This window comes from Carlito syrichta, unplaced genomic scaffold, assembly GCF_000164805.1.
Source record: "Carlito syrichta isolate Samal-C Ts95f unplaced genomic scaffold, Tarsius_syrichta-2.0.1 Scaffold307129, whole genome shotgun sequence".
Lineage (NCBI taxonomy): Eukaryota > Metazoa > Chordata > Mammalia > Primates > Tarsiidae > Carlito > Carlito syrichta.
This window is the reverse complement of record NW_007251225.1, coordinates 155,068-178,701: the sequence shown is the minus strand read 5'-3', so window position 1 is coordinate 178,701 and position 23,634 is coordinate 155,068. Positions and strand designations below refer to the sequence as shown.

Here is a 23,634-nt window from a genome sequence, read left to right as displayed (position 1 = left end):
ATTTGTTGTCTTTCTGGAACCCTAGACTGTGGTTATGGATGTGGCCTGTCTTTCTGGGAGGAGAGAAAGACAGACATCATCTCTTGGGATCTTGGCATGACGGTTCCTAGTAGTGACCAGCAGTTCTGCTGTAGGAGAAAGGAGGGAAACGGGGGAGGAAGATTAAGGGTTGAAGATGTGGAGGGGTGCTGTGGCTCAAAGAGAGTGGGCAACACACCCAGGGTACATAAGAGAGCAATATGTTTGGTCGATTGTGGGGAGCAGGCTGCAAAGGGAAGGCAGCAGGCATTGAGAAAGAGAGAACATGAACAACCCAGGAACTGCAGGTCTCTGTGAGTTCCAGGAAAAGATGGGATGAGAAAGAGGAGGGAGATAAGAAGGGAGAAGAAAAAGAATGGCCAGACTTGGGTGAAAACTGCAGATAATTCTTGAATGATGACAAGCTGCAGAATAAAGCCAGGAAAGGAGGCTCCTGAGGTGGAGAGAAGACAATGGTCTGTGAATAGAGGTGCTCCAGGAACATTGCAAACAGGAAATGGACCAGTCATCCACAAAGTCAAAGAACTCACTCACATGTTCCTGTTGATGGGAAGGAAAGATAATTTTGAGGTAGTTGCCAAATTCCTCCATGAACAACATTTGCAGGATTGAGAGTTAGCAGGGGCTGTGACAAGAGGGCAGGAGTAACATGGACAGATGACATGAGCCTCAAAGATGGGTGTTAAGAGCAGCCACTGGGGGCTGGGTGTGGTGGCTCAGCCTGTAATCTCAGCACTTTGGGAGGCTGAGGCGAGTGAATTGCCTGAATCCGCGGGTTTGAGACTAGCCCCAGCAACTTGGTGAGACCTCATCTCTACAATAAATAAAAAATTAGCTGGGCATAATAGTGCCTGCCTGTAGTTCTGGCGACTTGGAAGGCTGAGGTGGAAGGATCACCAGAGCCCAGCAGATCTACACTGGGGTGGCCATGAGTGTGCCACTGCACTCCAGCCTGGGCGACGGAGTGAGACTCCAACTGAAAAAAAAGGACAGCCACTTGGAGCTTGCTCTGGAAGTGACACTGAGGGTAGGTGTATGTTGACAGTTATCGTGGACCCCGAAGAGGTATCCACATCTTTGGGCATAGCCAGTGCTCTGCTTAGGCAGCCTGTGCCCTCCTTGTTCTCCTGACCCTTAGCTGCAGGCACAGTGCCTGGTCTACAATACACTTTTGATAACAAGCTGCTCTTTACCTGGCAGGGAGAAGGGCTGCAATTTTTGTCACACTCAACCTGAGTTCTCTGTGTCAGTCCTTAAGGCTTTCCCACTAGTGCTGCCTTATTCAGTCCTGTCTCCTAACTTGGATCCTCTGGGTTGTGTTGACTTCCAGGCTACCTTGAGATACTCAAAACCTGTAATATTCATTCATTGCCATATGAGTGGCCTCAGAAGCCCAGTCCTTGCATGTAGCAAACCATCACTGAGGACTGCTCAGCATCAGGATGACTTCCTCTCATGTCCACAGGGTCCCTCACATAGACATATGCACAATAACCTACAACACAGGAACAAGGACACAGCCCCAGGAGCCTAGGCCATAGGACAAGGGAACCACAGACCAAGAAAGCCCTATGAATCCTCAGGGCACTGGCCTGCCTCCCATTCATAGCCACAAATTTCCTGAGTGTGGCCCTTTAAGGAGGCTCCATGTAGGTGGTACCTGTCTCCCATGCCCTGGAGGAATAGCCGGGGCAGGAGCATGTGGGCAGGAGCACGCAGAGGGACCTCGGATCTTTCTCAGTGCATTACTGAATGATCTGAGACATGCTTTGACAAAGGGAACATCTCTGTGACCTCGCAGAATCTTTGCACCAACCATCACCTGGAAGCTCCCCTGGTGATGCTTTTAGGGAGCAGGAACAGAGGAGGACACAGAGTCTTGTGAGAGATGGCTCAGCTCTGCTGGAGGCCACAACAGGGACAATGTGGACACACTCCTGGGTGATCTACTAGGGGGAGGGGGATTCTCCAACAAAGATAACACAGAATTGGCAGTTTTGACAACATAAGTCATCAAAGAGAAGAAGGACATAAGGCATGTGTCAGGTGGGAGAAGACATTTTATTTTTCTTGGGATTCCTGAAGGCCATGGGCTGGGTGGAATCACTGGTTTTCCCCGGAACAGGGTGGCGCTCCATGGCTCTGGTTGTGGTAGCCCACGGCTATGTCCCCCATCAGGGAGAGATACTCGGAAAAGTCAATCTTCTGATCCTTATTCTTGTCCTTTTTCTCAAAAAGATTGGCCAGGTAATCTTTACCCTTTTTGTCCTGTGAGTAGAGAAACAGACAAAGAAGGAAAATTCAGTCACAAAGCAGTTTTGGGCTGAGAAGGGAGGAGGCAGAGGCAGAGACATTGACAAGCTCCTGGATCTGCATGAGTGTGGCTGATGGGAAGATGTGGTGGGGATGTGAGTGTTACCCAGAAGCTCTTTGGGAGGATTCCACAGCTCAAACATCAGCGTCAGTGGAAGACCTCAGGGTGGGAGGCAGATTCTGCCCAGATGTGCTCTGGAAAGGGTTGTGGGGGTAGGGAGTCTTCAGCCCCTACCCACTCTCCTGTCCCCAGCCTTTAAGGGTACCATGCCCTCCCTAAATCTACCCCATGCACTCAAAATAATTTCTTACACCTTGTTCTTTTCATTCTCTAACTTTCTTCCTTTTTCTTCCCTTTTTCCACGTGAACTCATCTGTTCTGAGTTCCTGGTTCTTGGTCACCCAGACTCTATGTTACATAGTGACCACAGTTTTTGTTTCTGGTTTGTTATTGAGCTTCCTCAATTGTAAAGTGAACGTTTATTTCTATTGGTGATGGAATTTCTACCACCTTACCTCTAATCTCAGGAATGTTGATTTGGAGGCTTTAAGAGGCAGGGACTGATCATGGGAGGTTTAGTTTCATGGAGAGTGTCAGTGACAGCAGAGAAGGATCATTCACTGCCCTCAGGTTTTACCCTTGCTGATTATCTAATGAGAACACTTTTTATCTGTATAACTCTTCCCCATTTGGAATTTTTTTCATCTACATTATCTTTAGATCCCCTCAATGATCTAGGAAATAAGTCCTATTATCTCTCTATTGCAGATGAGAACATTTTGAACCAGTAGATGAGGGTGGCTTGTCATAGGTCACAAAACAAAATGCATCCTCAGCCATGCCAAGGCCCAGCTAACATTGAGAAGCCAGACCCCAACTCACGCAATCACTGAGGAGGTTGGGGAAACTCTCCTTCATCATCTTCAACAGGCCCTGCTTGTCCATGGTATCATCAGGTCTGGTGTATTTGTGGAACATGTTGATCATTTCCATCAAGGACTTCTCAGCTGGAGTGTTGCTCATCTTGGCTTTCAGAAAGTCTGCAGAGAAGACAGACAATGTGCTTGTTTTGCTTCCTGTGAGTTGTGTGTCCATATGTGATTGATGGAATGAGGACTGAGGACAGAGTGAAGGTAAGGCTCAGATGGAACAGAAGGAAATTTTGTCCATGTGATGGGAGAATTTGCTCAACAAGGGGAGGCAGGACCAAGTCTGGAACCTGGCCCATCCTGGTCAGAGACCAAAGGGAGATGTAAGAGAAGAACAGACATTCAGCTTGGGGATCAGAGACAGGATGGAGAAGCAGCGCAATTTGGGTGTCAATAACATAGAAAAGAACTGAGCCTTGTGCCCAGTGAGTGACTGAGAATTTCCCAGGTTGTAGCAGAGAATGAGGGAGCATGTCGTATGAGTACCTCACCCAGATAGGGGCAGGTCATATCACCAGGCCCAATGTGGAGTGGGAGGTCCTAGGCCTGGGGGTTAGGAAAGCCTCCACAGGAGATCCTTAGCTCTGCACTCTCTAAGGGTGAGGGTGGGCAGCGAGTTCAGCAGCCTGGACCTCCTGACAGGAGGGAGAATCCAGGAAGAGGAAACAAGGAAGAAAGGTAGAGACCTGTCCTCAGCTCCCATAAACGTTGTCTTAGTAGACCCAAAGGGAGCAATGGACAGGGTCTGATCCAGTCACCTGCTTGTGCAGGCGAGGACCCCCAGGCTTAGAGTGCAGGTCACACTGCCCTGCAGGTGGCAGAGCTGTGACCAGACCCCAGGCTCCTGCATCCTCACCCACAACAGGCAGCACAGCAGCTGGCACTGGGCACTTCTCCTAGAAAAGGCAAAGAGACAGGTGAGACTCACCGGAGCTGGGGAAGCGTCAGGAGGAGGAGGACGAGTGAGATCTTTGTCCGGACAAAGAGCTGTGCCTTTATACAGCTCTGCCTCGCTCCTCCCGGAGACTGGAGGCCCCGGGGCCACCTCAGTGCCTGCTTTCCAGAGCCTTGCCCCACTTCAGGTGAGTGGGACACACCCAAGAGGCTGAGCTCAACTTTGGCAGTCAGAGTCTCAGGTGACCTGATGTGCAACTCCCGAGAGACCTCACCTGGAACTGTCTCCCCTCCTAACCTTCATCTGGGGCTGGGGTAGCTAGTGCGTGTGTCAGAATAGGACAGGAAGTGGTGGGGAAAATTCAGGGACATGGACGTAAAGAAGATGGAGTTTCAGAAGGCAGCACAGTCTCTGTTCACACAGTCAGGCTTTCTACCAACTTGTTCTGATAGCTAACTTTAACTACCACTGCCTTTTTCTGAGCGTTTTTTTTTGTATGTGTGTGCCAGGCATGAAGATATCTGCAGTACATACACCTCCCCTCTAATCTTCTTAACCCTATGAGGTAGACATTTTGATTCCCATTTTAATAAGAGGAAATTGAAGTTCAAAAAGATTCAGAAAGTCCTGTTTACTGAGTTAGTAAACATCAAAATCGAGGAATTAATCCCAGAAAATTCTGATTACTCCTACCCTGTCTATTAAACCTCTTAGGTGACATCAGGCCCTGAGGAAACTCAAAGTTCAGGTAGGAAGGCAGGGCCACTTCACTGCCATCTTAGGTCAGAGCTTCACAGGAGACCTGTGGTGGGTGTCTGATGACCATCAAGGAAATTCAAAGAGGGCTTTGAGCTGAGCAAAGTCCCCAGCTGATGATGGAAGACGGAATCAGAACCCTGAGTCCTGACATCATTTCTTAGTCTTGACTCTCATGCAACATCCCAAGGAGGTGCCTGACCTGCCCTGGGTCCCACTGTCTATATTCAGTGGTGGAGTGACCCCCATGGAATGGGCCTAGAGGCAGGGAGTGGGCAAAGTTCCCTCTCAGCCTCATGGCAATGACTTCCCGTCAAGTCTTTCCTCCTTCCTCTATGCAAAGTAGTCAGTGTAAGAGTTGGCCATGCCCTTGGCTCTGATGTGCCCCAACCTGTTGAAGGAAAGCTGGCCCAGGATAGGAACCAGGATCCTGTATGTCAGCATTAGCATCCTAGGGGCCTCTGGGGACAGCCCCGCTGACTCATGGTGGAGTCTACGTCTGCCCTCTCCTCTGGTGAAACTCTTCCCATGGACTGAGGAGCCTGATTCAGACTTTGGTGCTCCTGTATCTGGTCTCACTCAGAGCCCAGCAGACCCTCTGTTTGCATGGGTCATCTCACTTCAGCCTGGCCTCCCCTCCCATTTCTGTCCACACTTCCCCAGTACCAGACTTTGCTGGCTCACTGGCTCAATCCATCCTCAGCCATACTGAGAAGCCTCCAGGAAAGGACACACAGAAAATTTGGAGTGGGTGATTGATGCCTTTGACAGGGGACCTGGGGGACAAGTGGTCAGGGCTGGAGTAAATTTCATTTCTTCCTGAGTCCTGTATAGCTTTTAGATTTTGTATCATGTCCACATATTTAAAAACTAGTTTTTATGTTTTAGCTTTAATTTTTCTGCTGAAATTTTTGTTTTGCCTCAGGCTCAGAGGCTGGGTTATTTGTCACTCTCAACTTTTGAATTTAACCATCAATCAATGACCTTTTGCATGGTCCCTCTAGTTTTTTTTTGATTTTTTAAATTTCCTCCTATCTCTACTTTTATTTTATTCCCCCACATAAAAAAACATGTTGCGTTATTTTCTTGCTATGTCTTCTTGCAAAATATTCAGTTATTATGGTCCATGTGATTTTTAGTTCTTTTTTTAATGAACAAATATAAAACAATTACATAAGACAAAGATGTTCAACTCAGTGAATCACCTCTAATGCCTGTACCATCACCCAGGTCAAGGATGAGAGGGTGACTCCACCTCCTCCTATCACTGACTGCCACCCCACCCCGCTACTCCTAGTTACCATCTGGATATTTTTGCTAAGGCTTTTGATCTGCCTTGTGTTTTTACCACTGAAGCATATATCCCTAAACAATGTAGTTTTGCCAGCTTTCTGAACTTTAAGTGGTAGAAAATATACCCTATATGTTCTCTTGTATCTGTCTTCCTTTGCTCAATGTTAAATTACCCATGATGGTATACTATTCCTTTGCATGAATGTGACCACATTGCCAACATTTCTGCCTCAGATGCCATACGTGGTTCCTTTTCCTGCCTTCCTCCTTGAGTGGTTTCCTGCTCAGGTGACCAGGAGTTGAAACCAGTGACCTCATGTATCCTGTCTCATCAACTCCTTGTCTGGTGATGTAAACCCTCCTGGGATGTTTAAGGCATGAGGAGGGATGAGCCTCAGGACTCAGAGCCCCAGGGCCCAGGAAGCAATTCTAGATCAGTCCTGTTTGTGCCAAATACATCAGTGTTTGCACCATTACCACCATCCAAGTCACACTCCAGCATCACCCAGTGTCACTCCCACCCCAGCAGGGCTGCAGGACACCTTCTCATTCCTTAGCCCAAAAGACCTTTAGCACCATCGACTGCCCTTCCAGGTCAGTTCTGACTTGGAACCACCTCTAAGGCATTTGTCCTGGGCTCCTCTCTCATCTTATTTCTACTGTCTCTTGGGTCTCAGATGTTTTAAGTTGAGACCCGGATACCTAGTTCAATTAGCAACGTTTAGGAAAGATGTGGTGCTCTCATTGCTTTGTATTGTATTGCTTTGTAATATGACTGTGATAAAAAAGAAGGACTTCCCACAAGATGCTCACATTTTTGATAAGAAAAAAATAGAGGAAAATAGAATCTGAAGTTGCTGGAAGACACACAACGAGACACTGACGAACCCAGGAAGAGAACCGCCCGTCTCCAGGGAGGAGAGATGGACAGAGGAAATCACGGTGGACGTGGCATTTGAGTGAAGGTGGCATTTGAGTGAAGGTGGCACATAGTCATCATCAGGCATGTTAGGGTACAGACAGGGTGAGGGTGAATCGATGGAGAGGGAGAGGCGTAGCACTGCCCAAGCTGGCAAGCCGGAGGTGCAGTGCTGGGAATCCAGAGATCCGAGTAAACACAAAGAATTGCAACACATAGAGGTGAGAGAAGAAAAGATTTATTTAAGAAAAGTTCACCCCCCACAGACAGGGAGTGGACCTACACTCTAGGTGAGTGTGGCATCGTAGCCCCCCAAAGCGCTGGCTTAAATCCTTTTCTTGGAGATGTTGCATGTGACTACCATGACTTCCTTATCGCCCACCTGTGGATGTCTTGGAGAACCTGTGACATAGAGACCCATTAATGTCTGCCCACATTATCACAGTCCCTAGAGAAGGACGTGACAAGGATTCTAATTCTCCCGCACCTTCCCAAACAACATTCCTTAGAACTAATGGGTACACTTCCCTTTATCTCTAGGCATTCGGGGGATCCTTGGCTTCCCTGTAGATAGTGCCCAATTTACTGGAAGATAGAATCCCTACCTTCTCTCTCTCTGAGCGGTTATAACTTTTGTAATTACAAGTTTCATGACTTTTACAATCCTTGACCAATGTATGATATCTTAGGCCTTGTAAATTCCCTTTACGCAAGCTTGATTGACACTATGAGATACCTCTAATACCTGGCACCAGGAAGTCTGTTTCTGAAAAGACAAAGTTGGTAAAGTTAATTTTACCTAAAGTGTCCATTTCTCCAAAAGCATAGCTTCTACTTTCTCATCATTGTGTCAGCGTTTAAGAACAACTTGAAAAATGGCTTCCCACTCTCAGTCTGTCCTTTCAAGGCAAAGATACAGAAAGGGACCCAGACAATGACATGTGGACAAATGTTCAGGGGCAGAAAAACATACCAGGACTGAAGCAATTCTGATAAAAACAAGGTTGGTGCTAAAGGTCTGGGGAGAGAGCAGCTCAGGACAGGCACTGATTGTGACCTAAGCTGTAGCCAGTCACTCTTCTGAGCTAACTGATCCTTGGTTTTCCTTGGGTATGTGGCTTCCCAGGGGCAGGATGGGTGTGTTGTTTGGTCTGAGCCACTCCTGGCAGTTCTTTTCCTTTCCATGCCTGCCTTGCAACTAAGAGTGACCCTGGGTCCCATCCAGATGTAGTGAAAGAAAGTGAGTTTTTCTGGGTGGGGTTCCTGGGACTCTGCTTTCCTGGCTGAAGAGAATAGGGGCAGCTGGCCCAACCTCTTGCTCCTTTCCCACTCCCATGCCAGGGACACAGGTGCTAGATGTAGAGCAGGTCATCAGGACGTGTCAGTACCCGTGCTGTTCCTGTGCATGTCCCACAAGTCACATGAGCCTTCCTTTAGCTCCTAGCCATGGATTATAGCATTTATCTGGCCGTACCCCTGCCCTCTGCCCCATCATCTCCATGCAAGTTGTCTCTCAGTCTGGAGGCTCTTGCCTCTGCTTCAGTGTGGAGGTACCGTTCTCTCTGTCCCAGAGCTGAGGAGGATGCCAGGCACTGAGAGATGTCAGACCATGAGATGAGAGAATGAAGCAATGGGAGAAGAGGCCAGTTGGGTTGGGAGAACTTGACCCACCCTCCCACCCTCATCAGGACACAGTCCCAAGTACTGCACTGTAGGACAGAGGGGTGATTCTTAGACCTCTGCTATCCTTTCACCTTCTAGGAGGACAAAGAGCACAGGTGCCCCTCGAATCCTGGCATGTGTCTCCTGCCTTCTCGGTGGCCCCATGGAATCAAGAGCCATCCTATGGTAGGTGAGTCCTGGGTCATCTCCTCCATGACCTATGGAGTCTGCTGAGTGGGAACCTATTGTCACCGGAGGTTAGTGGGGCTCTGATTTTTACTTCTTTCAATATTCAAGTCTATCTTGGAGTTGGGAGGAGAAAGTACCCTTCCTCTCCGGGAAACAGAAGGATGATGTAGTGAATGTTCTATCACCTTCCATCCTGAGGGCACATGTTGGCTGCACAGGCTGAGCAGAGAGCAGAGGGGGATGCAAGACTCTATGATTCGACTTTAGTGAGGTACTGAGAGTCATAAAATGCAGAGAGACTGAAAGTGCAGTGGCGGTGGCCAGGTGCTGGGGAGATGGGGGAGTGGGAATGTGGAGGAGTTATGGTTTACTGAGGACAGAGGTGGCCAGATGAAAAGGGTCGAAGATGTATAGTAGTGATGGTTGCACAGCAGCATGAATGTAGGTAATACTGTTGAACTCTGCAGTTAAAAATGATTAAGATGGTAAATCTCAAGTTATAGGCATCTTACCACAATAAAAATTAACTCACCAACTGACCGACCAACTGACCAACCAACCAACCAACCAACCAACCAACTAACCTACAAAAAATAGTAAACAGAGATTGGCCTATTCCAGGAGTGGGGAATTGACATGGTGCCGAGCAGGAATAGGCTGTTCTGTGAAAGCACATTCACAGCCTAAGAGGAGAAGACTCCTCCGACGAGCAGTGCTTTGATGTCCCAAGCTCTGTGCATATGTGACTTCTCTTAGAGACTTATCATTCTGTATTTCCCCCAAATTGTCATTGTAGAATGTCACCAATGCCAGAACTGAATGTGATTGGGAAGTCATCTAATCTTGCCTCAAGTGGAGAATCAGCCCAAAATGGGGAGTTCACTCATTGAGCTTTCCTTTTTTTGGAGATTTGAATCTGGTTTCTTTGGTAGCTTTCTGATCCCTTTAAACAAATCCTACCAGTCGAAGTGGAACCAAAGGGAGGCCCAAGCTTTACCTGTACAATGACCACTTTACCTAATATTGAATAGTGTTCCACATCTTTAAAGTAAAATAAAATTAGCCAGGTGCAGTGCCTCATGTCTGTAATCCCAGCACTTCTGGAGGCGGAGGAAGAGGATTGCCAGAGTCCAAGATTTCGAGACCAGCCTGGGCAATTTGGCGAGATCTCATCTCTACAATTAAAAAAATTTAACAAGGTATGGTGGTGCATGCCTGTAGTTCCAGCTACTTGGAAGGCTGAGTCAGAAGGACTGCTTGAGCCCAGAAGGTTGAGGCTGCGGTGGCTATGAGTGTGCCACTGCACTTCAGCTTGGGTGACAGCCTGAGACTCCGACACACAAAAAAGTAATAAAAAATAAATTAAATAAAATTTATTTACACACAAAAAGTAATAAAAATTAAATAAAATAAAATTTAAAAATAAAAGCAAATACTTTTTGATTTTGAAGTAACTTTTCTTTGTATTTTAGTGAGTTAATTTACCATAACCAGAAACAGACATGTTGGCAGTAATGTAGAGGAATAGGAACTCATGGTAATGCAAGGGGGAGAGTAGATTTAGTCAAAGTAATAATAGCATATGTCACCTGTGCTGCAGGTATTGTTCTCCAATGTAAATGATCCCATGAAATTTTTTTAATAGGTTTTTTTTTTTTTTTTTAGTAGGAGTCTCATTCTGTTGCCCAGGTTGGAGTGCAGTCGCATGCTCATGGCCACCACAACCTCAACCTGCTGAGCTCAGGCAGTCCTTCCCCCTCAGCCTTCCAAATAGCTGGAACTATAGGCATGGGCCACCACTCCCAGCTAATTTTTTGATTTATTGTAGAGACGAGGTCTCACCAAGTTGCTCAGGCTAGTCTCAAACCCCTGGACTCACTCAGGCAATCCTCTTGCTTCGACCTCCCAAAGTGCTGGGATTACAGGCTTGAGCCACTGCACCTGGCTACCCCATGACATTTTTATATAGCTCCATGAGGAAACATATATAATGATGTTCATCCTAGGGTTGTTTGTGGTGGAAGGGAGGTACAGGTAATATGCATCAAGGAGGTACGTGGGGGAGTGAAAAGGAAAAATATTTTATTTGTACATTGTCAAGTAAATGCAGCTTAGAGGAAATAATGCTAGTTGTACTCAGAGACACACAGATGCCAGTTGGAGTTGCTTTGTAAATTCCTTTAAGGCAGCTTTGTTGGATTGCATGAAATAGGAACTCTTCTGCTTTTTTATGTGATTTCCACAGAATATAATTGGTTGAAATGGACTGTGTGAATTTAGTTTTTAAAAGCTCAACAGGATAATGAATGCTTACAAAAATATAAATAGAAACAATGAAGTTAAGAAGCCAAAGATTTCACTTGAAATAATTGTTTTAATATTAAATTGAGGGTAATTGGAAAGAAAATGACATTCCTAATGGGAAGTGTGACTTTTCTAATCCAATAATAATGGGCTAAGGAAAGAAGAGCACTGAAATTTGTAAGGTGCTGGTAAGACCTCCTGTAAAATGCAAATTAAAGCAACAAGGAGATAGTATCTTACACTTAAACGCATATATTCTCTATGGCCCATCAGTATCTTTCCTGGGAAAAAAATACCAAAGAAATGACCTCACAGATCCATAGGGGGACATGTAACAGGATGCTTGTTGTGGTGTTTATGATAATCGGAGTTGGAAACAATTAGAGTGTTTATTGAACACATTGTTCCCTTTATGACTTTCCACACTTCTCCTCAGTTGTTCCTGTTGCCCAGTTTTCTGCTTGGAAATGTTGAGCTCACCCTCTGGACCCGACTCAGTAATCACCTTCTCTGTGAGGTCCTTTGACCCTCCCAAACACAATTTCTGTTGCTTCTTCTAGGATCCCATAGCACTTCATAAATCACGCATCATGAAATGGGCAAACACGATGAAAGAATTTCAAAAAAAAAAAAAAAAATCCCCTGAAGCCGAATGCAGCCTCTCACAATAACGCTAGCTGGTACACTGATGCCAATGAATTCCTAGAACATTTGCCTTGTAGGGGAAACCCTCCAAGAGATAATTCCAATTTTTTTTGGGGGGGGGGGTTCACTCTTGTGTGCTCTGTGGGTTTGGAGAGATAAATAATGACCTGTATTCACCATTATATCATCATACAGAGGAGTTTCACTTCTCTAGAAATCCTCTGTGCTCCACCTCTTCTTCTCTTCTTACCCCCAGTCCGTGGCCGTCACTGATGTTTTGACTGTCTCTGTGATTTTGCCTTTCCCAGAATGTCATGGGGTTGAAATCATACAGCAGGCAGGCTTTCAGATGGGCTTCTTTCACGCAGTAACATGCATCTAAATGTCTGTCATGTCTTTTCATGGCTTGATAGCTAAATATTTTTTTAGTGCTGAATAATATCCCATTGCGTGGAGTACCACAGTTCATTTATTCACTCACCCACTGCAGCACACCTTAATTTCTCTCAAGTTCTGGCAATTATAAAAAAGCTTCTATGAAAATTTGTTTGCTGGTTTCTGTGTGGACACAAGTTTTTCACCCCTTTAGGTAACATGCAAGTTTTCAACTCCTTTAGTGTGAAAAGGTAATGGTAAGAGTAGGTTTAGTTATTTAAGAAAGTGTCACCCTATTTTCCAAAGTGGTTGTACTACTTTGTATCCCTACCGTTAATGAATGAGAATTCCTGTTGCTCTTTGCATCCTTGTCAATGTTTGGTGTTGCCAGTGTTCCAGATTTTGGCTATTCTAATTAGTGAGTAGTGGTATTGCTGTTTTACTTTGCATTTCCCTGAGGACATATGACGTGGAGAATCTTTTGATATGCTTATTCACCATCTGTATTTTTTCTTTGATGAGATGTTTGTTAATATTTTAAAATTGGTTAGTTTGTATTCTAACTGTAGAAGTTTAAGAACTCTTTGTATATTTTTGATAACAGACCTTTAGTAGGTATGTCTTTTGCAAATATTTTCTCGCAATCTGTGGCTTGCCTTTTCATTCTTCTGATAGTGTCTTTCACAAAGTAGAAATTATAATTTTTTTTAAATTTGAAGTTTTTATTTTAAAGATGTGGGATAGAATTCAGGGTTAGGTATACAAATGTTCATTATGCAGGTACTCTTGTTGATGAAGTGTGCCCCCCCCACCCCGGCAGTTTCCCACTACTGCCAATCCTTTTCTTATAGTATTCTGATAATTGTTCAAGGTCAGTTTATGAGTGAGAAAATTTTAAATTTTAATGAAGTCCAGCTTATCAATTTTTTCTTTCATGGATTTTGTCTTTGGTGTCATATCCAAAAAGTCATCGCCAAACTCAAGGTCATCAAATTTCCTCCTACACCCTTTTCTAGGAGTTTTGTCATTTTGTGTTTTGCATTTGGGTCTGTGATTCATTGTGAGCTATGAATGATCACTGTTTTGAAAAAGGAAAAAGCAGGAAAATGATACAAAAGGAATCAGATTAGCCATATTAATATGAGACAACAGAGAATTCAAAGAAAGGAAGGATATTTTTGGTTAGTGCACAAGTCACCAAGATGCAATAGTCTTAATCCTCATATACACAAGAACATAATTTTGAATTATATAATGTGAAAATTGAAAGAAATATATAGAAACGAACAAACTTACAATCACTTTGTGGGTTTTGGTGTAGTCTGATCAGGACTCAATAAAGTAGGCAGAAAATAGTAATGACACGGAGTGAGGTGGGCAGACGTGGCTGCCATAGCCCAGACACAGTCCAGACATAGAGACAGTGGATGACGATGGTTGGCCCCATAAATGCTCATCTGCAAAACAGATGGCCAGTTGAATTTGGCCTGGAGACTACAGTTTGCTGAATCCTGTTATAAAATGCTTGAACACACTTAAATTTATTTATACACACCCTCATCAGTAAATTTGTGCCCAATCCTAGAGAACACACATGATTTTCAAACATATTTGGAACATCCAGAAAAAGTGATTGTTTGTTTTTGCTAAAAACAAAAATTTTAGCAAATTAGCTTTATTAGGGGTCTTGTCTGTTGCACTTGCTGGCCAGGCTGAACCCTTTGGGCATTCCCTGTGCCCATGCAACAAACACTCTACATAACCTCCCCAACCCCCCAGCCACCCTGCTACTGCTGATCCCTGTGGAAAACTCACAATAGACTGATAGTGAATAGGAAGCTAATTGGTTGCTATCTTCATCTACTCCATCTTTTTGGGGTGCTCTTCTTCTTCTCAATCTGAGGTGGAGGTCACATAGGACTGGGTCTCTAGAAAATCCCAATTTGATGGGAAGAGGACAAAAAGCTATGTATGTATGTATGTATGTTGGGGTCTCACTCTTTTGCCCAGGCTGGAGTGCACTGGTATGATCATGGGTCACTGCAGTTTCGACCTACTGGGCTCAGGCAATCTTCCTGCCTCAGCCTTCTGAGTAGCTGTGACTACAGGTGTGCACTGTCACACCTAGCTAATTTTTTGATGTTTTGTAGAGACGAAGTCTTGCTTGTTGCCTAGGCTGGTCTCGAACTCTTGGCCTCAAGTGATCTTCCCGCCTTATCCCCCCAAAGTGCTGGGATTACAGGTATGAGCCACTGCACCCTGCCTATTTATTTATATTTTGAGTGCTGACTCTGCTTTTGGTGGGCAGGGGCGTGTGTGTGTGTGTGTGTGTGTGTGTGTGTGTGTGTGTCAGAGAGAGATGAAGTAGATGTGGATCGTGCTGTAAGTGATGCTCCATCTCTAGGAGAGAAGTCCAGTGAGCCACTGGCTAGTGAGATGATGGAATGGGATGGAGCCTGGAAGGCCCTAAGTCCCAGGCAGTTCAGTGGTCATGTTCTCTGTGACACCTTCTCCAGACAGAGTTATCATCACCATGTTTCTGCACATCTCGGTTGCAGCCCTGGTTACACACATGGTTTGTTTGCCACAGCTTGCCCCTGGCCATGCTTTCTGAGACCTGGTCTGTGTCTCACTCATATTTATGGCCCTGGTGCCCAGTGCAGGCTGAGAATTTCACAGACATTGGCTGAACTAGCAGGAGCATTATCCTCAGAAGCATTTGGGTAAAGTGTGTGGGAATTCTGAGGAGGGAGACATCGACTTTCAGGAGAGACATTGTTGGAGTGTCACCATGGAGCATTGCTGGGAGCTGTGATGAGAAGGGAGGGGTAGAGGGAAACCATAGGGTGCTCAGAGACAGTGAGTTCTTGTGTCTGGGGTTGTTCAGGGTTGTGTTGGCTGTCCACACTGCTGAACTCAAGCAGCAGTTAGAGGAGGGAGATAGAATTTGAGGTGTTCCCAGAGGTTATTAGGACACAGGTCTACTGCTCATCTGTCTACACTGGGGGATAGGAAAGACCCCAATGCATCTCCGAGCCTGTAGTCCACCCCAGAATGAATTTCAGGTCCAGTCTAGAATGAGATTACTGGGAGGATTTACTGTCAATTCTGAGAATCAAAGGAGTTTGCTTTGTCTGATTCACATACATAGACAGTGTTGGAAGATGACCAAAGAGCACCCAGGAAGTTTATCTGTTCAAACAAATTTAGGACGTTGGTTGCAAAGAACCCATTCAAGTTGGCAACGATCAATCTCTGTCTCACCCAATTTCTAGAGAAGGCTGGGCCTTCTAGGCTGACACTGGAAAGGTGGAGAAAGCAGTGGGAAGCACTCCAGAAGGGTCCTCTGGCCAAGGGGCATTTTATGGTTCTGACTTACAGTCAGGGCTCTTCCTATTAACAGTTGGTACCAAAGACCCCATGAGACTCTGGCCCTGAGAGTGAATTGTAGTTCTGTTTCCCAGGCTTCCACACGGTGGCGCTACCGAACTCGTACCGTACAGTCGCCTATGGGGTTTTTCCACCACAGCTAATCTGTCCTTACCCTTGCCCTTCTTTAGGTTGTGCTGGTGTCCAGTGTTGGGTACCAATCTTGCACCTTTTAAAACAAGAGGTGTATGTCTTCTGGTATTCACCTAAAGTTTCTGAAGGGCAGAGGGACTTCCTTTCTTTCCTCCCTTCCCTCCCCTTCCTTTTCTCTTTCTCTTTTTCTTTCTGAGACAAGGTATCACTCTGTTGCCCAGGCTGTAGTGCAGTGGCATGATCACGGCTCACTGCAGCCTCGACCTCTTGGGTTCAAGCGATCCTTCTGACTTAGTCTCTGGAGTAGCTGGGACAGCAGATGCCCACCACCATGTCCGGCTAACTTTTTTTTTTCTTTTTTAGAGACAAGATCTCACTATGCCGCCCGGAATGGTCTCAAACTCCTGGGTTCAAGTGATTCTCCCGCTTCAGCCTCCCAAAGTGAGCCACTGTGCCCGGCCGAATCTTCTTATTTATTTGTATTCTACTCTCTCCCCAGTGCCTACCACAGAGCTTTGTACAAAATCATATTTTGGGGATGCAGTTATTAATCAAGCATACTGGGAGGGTGGTGCATCTGGAGGGGGTATAGGAGCTCTATGTTGTCTCTGTACCTTACCCTGTGTGTGTTTTCCACATAGCTGTTTCTGAGCTGTGTTCTTTATAATACACTGGTGATAACAAGTAAAGTGCCTTCCTGAGTTCTGCGAACTCTTCTAGCAAATAATCTAACCTGTGGAGGGGGTTGGTGGGAGGCTTCAATTTATAGCCAGTCATTTAGAAGTATGAGAGATCTAGGTCCTGAGATGAGCATCTGAAGTGGAAGACATTTTGTGGGACTGACCTTTTGACCTGTGGGGTCTGTGCTAACTCTGGGTAGTTAGAGTCAGAATTGAATTGTAAGAGTAGAGAATTGGTTGGTCTGGGGAAAAAAATTCTCCACACATTTGGTGTCAGAGGTGAGTCAAAATGGTTCAGAAATTTCATATAATGTAGCTGTTTAGAATCAAGCACTCAAAGAATATTAAGGATTTGGGGAAATGTTCACAAAATAGTCCTAATTGAAAAAGCAGTTGTGAAGTTGCTGGGGAAGATCATGGCCATGGCCCTCAGAGTGGACGTGTGGTGGGGTGGGGAGTGGGTTTATGGGTCATGATGTCTCCATATGATGTGGGGTAGAGACCTGGAGGGTTCAGACTGACAAGGCCCTGCAGAGGTTAGAGAGCTCAGAAGCAAATCTTGTCTGGAGCACAGAATCATGTCAGACTCTGACAGAAGTTAACTTTACACAGGTGAAGCTAAGATTCTATAATAAAAAGTGTCCTCAGCCTTCACATTTGTAGTCAACCGATTTTTTACAAGAGTGTTAAGACAATTCAATGAAGAAAAAATAGTCTTTTTTTCCTCCCTCCCTTTCTCCCTTTCTCTCTTTCTTTCACTTGAATCAGGGTCTCATTCTGTCGCCCAGGCTGGAATGCTGTGACGTGATCACGGCTCACTGCAGCCTCAACCTCCTGGGTTCAGGCAATCCTTCCATCTCAGCCTCCCGAATGGTGGGACTATAGATGCGTGTGTACCACCGTGCCTGGCTAATTATTTTATTTCTGTAGAAATGAGGTCTTGCTATGTTGCCCAGGCTGGTCTTAAATTCCTGGGCTCAAGCAATCCTCCTACCTCGGCCTCCCAAATTACTGGGATTACAGGTGTGAGCCACCATGTCCTGCTAAGAATAGTCTTTTTAACAAGTGGTGTTGGGGCAAGTGGGTAGCTACATGCAAAAAGAATGAAGTTGGAACCCTTCCTTACATCATACACAGTATTAACTCAAATGGGTCTTAGACCGAAACATAAGAACTCAAACAAGGCCGGGCTCGGTAGCTCAGTCTGTAATCCCAGCGCTTTGGGAGGCTGAGGTGAGTGGATTGCCTGAGCCTGCGGGTTTGAAACCCGCTTGGGCAACTTGGTAGTTTCAGCTACTTGGAAGGCTGAGGCAGAAGTATTGTAGGAGCCCAGCAGGTCAAGGCTGCGGTGGCCGGGAGCGGCCACTGCACTCCAGTCTGGGCGACCGAGTGAGACTCCAACTCAAAAAAACCCAAAAAAACAAAAAAACTCAGACAAAAACTCTTAGAATAATATACAGAAGTATATCTTCTAGACTGAGGTCTTGAGTATCTTTTCATATGCTATAGGGGTTTTAATTATTTATTTTTTAAATGAGGTTTTCTGATTTATTTTTTACATTTTTATTATGGTAAAAACCATGTAACATTACATTTACTATTTTAATCATTTTTAAGTGTACATTTCTGTAGTGTTAAGTGTATTCATATTGTTGCACAACAGACTTCCAGAACTTTTTCATCTTGCAAAACTGAAACTCTACACTTATTAAACTCTACCTTCCCCTTCTCTTCTCCCAGTCCTTGGTAACCGTCTGCTATGGTTTGAATGTGTCCCCTCCAAAATTTGAGTGCTGAAACTTAATGGTCAATGGGATAGTATTAAGAGGTGGAGGGAATTTAGAGGTAATTAGGCCATGAAGTTTCACCCCTTGTGAATGGGATTAAGGCCCTTATAAAGGAGGTCTTGTGCAGCATTGGTCTCTCTTGCCCTCCAGTCTTCTGCTATGTGAGGACACAGTGTTTCCCCCTAGAGGCTTTATTACTTTACTTTTTAAATATAGACCTACAATCCACTTGGGATTATTTTTGTCTTCTTGTCAGGACAAATTTCATTTTCCTTTCATGGGAATGAATATCCAGTTGATCCAGTGACATTTACTGAAAAGCTTGTGCTCAGAAGTGCTACTTTATCTAGAATAGATATATGATATGTATATGTCTTCTTCTCAGGTCTCCGTTTAGTTCTGATGGTCACACTAGTCTTGATATGTTATAATAAATGTTAGCATACAGTACTGCAGATTCTCCTGTCTCTTTTTCTTCCTGATTGTCTTGGCTGTTCTTGGTCTTTTATTTCTCTCCTGAGTTGGGGTCTCACTCTGTCATCCAGGATGGAGTGAAGTGGCAGGATCACAGCTCACCACAGCCTTGGCCTCCTGGGCTCAAGCAATCCTCTTGCTTCAGCCTCCCTAGCAGCTAGAACTACAGGTGTGCACCATGATGCCTGGCTAATTTTTTGACTTTTTTTTTTTATAGAGACGAGGTCCCACTATGTTGCCCAAGCTGGTTTCGAACTCCTGGGCTCAAGCAATCCTCCCACTTCGGCCTTCCAAAGTGCTGGGATTACAGGCATGAACCAACGTGCCCGGGCTATTCTTGGCTTTCTGTATGCTTTTTGGAAGTAGTTTGTCAGTTTTTAAAAAAATTCCAGCTAGGATTTTTGGGTTGAGATTGCACTGAATCTACAGGTTATTTTTGGGAGAATTGACAGCTTTATAACAGCAGGCTTTCAGTCCATGGACATGGCACATTCCTTACAAAGCTTTTGGTGACTTCTCATCTCACTGAGAGAAAAACTTCAAATTAGCAAAGTCCTCATTGGTCTGGCTCTGCCTACCCCTTAGACCCCATCTCCTGTCGCTCTGCTCCCCATTTAGTCCATTCCAACCCTTGTTTCTGCCCCTTGAACACATCAGCCTGGCTCCCCCACGAGCACTTCTTTTCAGCTCTTTTCTCTAACTGCGGGACCTTTCTCCTGGTCTTTCCAAGGCTTGATCTCCTGTTACTCAGAGACGAGACAACGCGGGGATTAAGAACAGGCTCTGTGGAACCAGTGGGCCTGGGCTTGAAGTGCTCCTCCGTGTTTGCCAGTTTTGAGCACGCTGCCTCATGTGTTATTCCTTGGGTTTCTTACCAGCAACTGTTATGAAAACAGATGAGTGGATAGACATAACAGACAGATGAGAGGGTAGACAGCGCTCAGCAGAGGAAGAGCTCTACACGTTTAGTCGCCTTCTCTGTCCATCCAGGAGCCTCGAATCCTACAGAAGCAGCCTGGGCACTCCTCATGCTTGAATCCTATTCTAATTTTCTATACGACAAAGGCACTCCGTTACTCAGAAAACACAATAACATCGCATGTTCTTTCTATTCATCCCAAGCCTTTCCCCTACGGCTTCGAATGCATCTAGGACCCCCTCCAAGCACAGCCCGCTATCACAGGGTTCAGATACTCTAGAGGCCGTTGACTAGAATATCACTTTGCTGATAGATCTGTATGGTAGGAAGCAGATATACACTGGTGAGAAATGGCAACACAAATCCAAAAGGAGTCTCAGTATTTAGGCAGGCAGTATAACCTGATTCATTGTTTTGGGTACCAAGGTGGTCATATCTCTTTAATTTTTAAAGTAATTGCCTGATCTTTCCCACCCCACCCCACTGCCCTCCTAGCCAGAAATCTAATATTATCTTCTTGAGGTCTTTATCTGCCCTTGAGTTGTCTGAAAACTTGGAGAACTTCAGGACCCTTTGGGGGTGGACCTTTTTCAAGCTACTCCTTTGCTGCAGTAGCTTCTGGAGACCACAAGGCGTCGCTTTCAATGACTGGTCTCCACACATTGGAAACAGGTGAAATCTAAATGTTTGTGGTCAAAACCTTGTCCTGGCTGTGGGTGGTGGAGGTTGTGAGTTGGGGGGGGGGGGCGGGGGCTGAGTCGGCGGGGGGAGCACCAAGTTTTTGTTTCTTTTCTAAGTACAGTCCCTTGATGTTTTGCCTAGATGTCTGTCTCCACCTCCAGACCATGAGCTTCCAGAAGGCAGAATGTCATTCAATTCATTTCTGTTCCCTTCCTCCCCAGCACCTAGCACAGGTGCACCTAACATACAGCAAAATTCTGAAGAAATATCAATATTAAGGAAGAGTGAACATTATAATGTATAAACTAAAAGTAATTTAAATGTCTACTAACAATGGAGCTATAAGACAAATTTAGATACATGCAGACAAATGATCACTATGTTCTCATTAAAAATCAGGCTAGCCCTGATGAAGCATGTAAGATGTCCACAGCATAACATTAAGTACGAAGGATAGTTACAGTCAACTGTGGGAGGAATCACCTCTGGGTGTTGGCGGGGTGTGGAGGGTTGTTATATTCCAGTGTGAACAAAAGACAGGGTGAACAGGAGTGCAATCTGATCCCCCACCCCACCAACCATAGGTCAGAAATAGAGTTGGTTTTGAGCAACAAATTGCTATCTAGCAATTGTCCAAGAGTGAGTTCTATCTGTATGCCAAATTTGTTAATAGATGGTTCCAGGGTTTTTCCTTTATTTTTGTTTCTTGGCTATAGATACTGCAGTGGCAAACATTTTCCTAATAACTGCTTTCAACACCTGCTTAATTGATTTGGGGGAAATAAATTACTAGGAAAATGATGGCTGAATCAAAGATAGTCAATACAATTCTTTGCGTCTGTAGCTTGGCAATGCTAAATGATTTCACTTTTTTAGAAATTTGAGCCATGGTTTTAGTTTAGAAACATAAACGTGCATTGGTGAACCACTTGTTTTCTGAGGAAATTGTTATGTTGGGCAGATGAGGGTTCACCCAGCAACCTGGAAAATGTGCTGGCTTAAGTATCTACTTTAATATCCTTTCTCAAATCATCAGGGATGACCAGACGGTCTCTGGTTCAATTACCTGTCCTTGGGCGCCCTCTTCCGGGGTACTCATTTATCAGCCTGGGTAGGCCTCTCCCAGAGTAGCTGCTTGGTGTGAGATGGGGCCAGGTGGACAGGTGAATGGGAGAAGCCTTGTGTTGGGGTGAGATGGGGGAGGGGAGCCCACTTGCCACTCAAGGAGCTAGGTGGCATCTGTAGGGAGGCCCAGTCTACAGTTTCGGCCCTCGACTCAGAACGGTGTTGCTTCCATGTTGCAGTAGGTTATTTTCTAATAAACAAGGCTGACACTACCTCTTCCCTTTCATCTGTTGTCCATCTGAACAAAACATCCATCCAACAGAACAGATAATCCTCTATTAGCTTCTTTTTGTGCACAGGATAAAATCGCAGCTTTATCTTGGCACACAGAGTCTTCCTGTTCTGTCTCTGTCCTGCCCCTCCAGCCTTATTTCTTCTAACTGCTAACGAAAACTCCTTGTGGACTCTCCCCCGAGCAGTGCTCCAACAAGCCTTTGCCGGTGCTGTTTCCTCCATTTGGAGTGCCTGGTCTTCTGTTCCTCCTTGCAATTCAAAACTCTTGAAGTCTCAGCTCAAATATCACCTCCCTAAGGAAGCCTCAACCACCCAGGCAGAAGGTACTTCTTCCTAAGTGTCCAGAGCACCCTGTTCTTACCACTCAGTGTCCACAGTGCATCACGACAGTGAGTGACTGTTCCTCACATGTCCTCACCCTGTGAGCTGGCCCTGTGTCTCATTCATCTTGCCTGACATGCTGTAGATATTCAAGAATATTTGTTGGATGAGTGAATGCACTTCATGACTGTAGAGATTGGGGGTTCCCTAATGGAGGGAGGACAGCCCAGGAAAATATATTTAAGCGTGTGCCTGGCCCCACCCAAGCCCCGGAGCTGGGAGGAGGAGCTCTGAGGCAGGCAGGTGGATAATGGGACCTTCTGTGCTTCAGATCCGGCTCTGAGGGAGGTGGGTCCCTGAAACTGGTTGAGTTAATCTTAGCAAGTAAGTGTTGTGGTATCTCAGGAATGTAATTAAGGCCCAGTCCTGCTGCCAAAGAACCTGTGAAGAGTTACAATTCTGGCTGCCATAATTGGAGGTGTCGAGGATAGGCGGGCTGTGGGGCTGAGTGGTGGGTTCCCGGCTCACACAGCTGCCTCCTGCCTGAGCACTGGGGATCTCCAGACTCAACTACAGGCTGGGGCTGTGGATTCAGATCCTCACCCCAACAGTGACAGGTCAGTGCCTCTTGCAAGAGAATCATGGGGGCAGGGAGGGGGCTGTGTCGGGTCTGTACAGGTTCTAGAAAGCAGAGATGGGCAGCTTACATGTTTGGGAGAACATGTGCAGTGTGGTTGAGTGTCCTGACAATACAACTGTGGCCTAAAAAGGATTTAGGACCCTAAGTTAAAAGCACATCTTTGGGCTTGCTTTGAACCAGGCTCCAGGTGGATTAGTTGTGTGATCTTGGGAAATTACTTAATCTCTCTGGGTTTCATATCCTCATCAGGAAAAGGAGGGTAATGATGCCTACCTCTTGAGGCCATTGTGAAGATTAAGATGGAAAATGTGTATCAGGTGCTTCTCCTGCCACCTGGCTGGTTCCACAGGTGATGGGAGCAGTGGTTGTTGTGATTCCTGTCTGTACAGAATCAGGGGTGGACAGTGGGTATGACAGGGTAAGCCTGTTCCCTTGAAAATAAGGCTCTTGTCTCCATAGGAATTGCGGTAGGGGTGGGGGGAAATCACAGGCTGCAGAGCACCAGATGGGTGCTGCACAGAGGCTCTGGGGAGGCTTCAGGGACTGAGGATGAAGGGACAGTACTGATGTCACGCCAAACCCTTTAGAGAGGGTTGCCCAGTGAGGTATATGTAGGAGCAAAGGAGTGAATCCACATGAGGTCTCTACACTCAAGGGAAAGAAAACAACAACAGTGACAATAATGAACAAGGCTGGTTTATCTGGGTAGCCTAATTGTTTTAATATGCTGTTTGTGGCACAAAACAGTTTATGGTATGGGGATTCTGTCTTTTCAAGCGTTTAAAAACATTTTTATTGGAAAACCACATACACACTGGCTTGCTTCAAAGGGTCTTTAGTTTCTTCTTATTTTTTATTTTTTATTTTTTTGAGTTGGAGTCCCACTGTCGCCCAGACTGGAGTGCAGTGGCTGCTCCTGGCCACTGCAGCC

At 45.5% G+C, this 23,634-nt stretch overlaps 2 protein-coding genes across 2 annotated transcripts in view; one reads left to right on the top strand and one right to left on the bottom strand.

The window, feature by feature from the left end:
• Positions 1-2,142: 2,142 nt before the first annotated feature.
• On the bottom strand, positions 2,143-3,387 carry LOC103266289 (protein S100-A7-like). The gene is made up of 2 exons (XM_008063905.1): positions 3,236-3,387; positions 2,143-2,307 (listed from the first exon to the last, which is right to left on the bottom strand). The coding sequence occupies exons 1-2, from the start codon at positions 3,374-3,376 to the stop codon at positions 2,143-2,145; spliced, it is 306 nt and encodes a 101-aa protein (XP_008062096.1). The 5' UTR covers positions 3,377-3,387.
• Positions 3,388-8,922: 5,535 nt separating this feature from the next.
• Positions 8,923-23,634, top strand: part of S100A8 (S100 calcium binding protein A8) — a 25,675-nt gene continuing 10,963 nt past the window's right edge. The window contains exon 1 of the mRNA XM_008063903.1: positions 8,923-8,997. The gene's annotated coding sequence lies outside the window, so the exon portion shown is untranslated. The remainder of the gene's footprint in view (positions 8,998-23,634) is intronic.

Bases quoted from the DNA above. Each gene is read 5' to 3' on its own strand.
- LOC103266289 (XM_008063905.1), bottom strand. From the start codon at position 3,376: ATGAGCAACACTCCAGCTGAGAAGTCCTTGATGGAAATGATCAACATG. The intron at 2,308-3,235 runs GTGAGTTGGGGT...CTCTACTCACAG, and splicing joins CCAACCTCCTCAGTGATTGC to GACAAAAAGGGTAAAGATTA.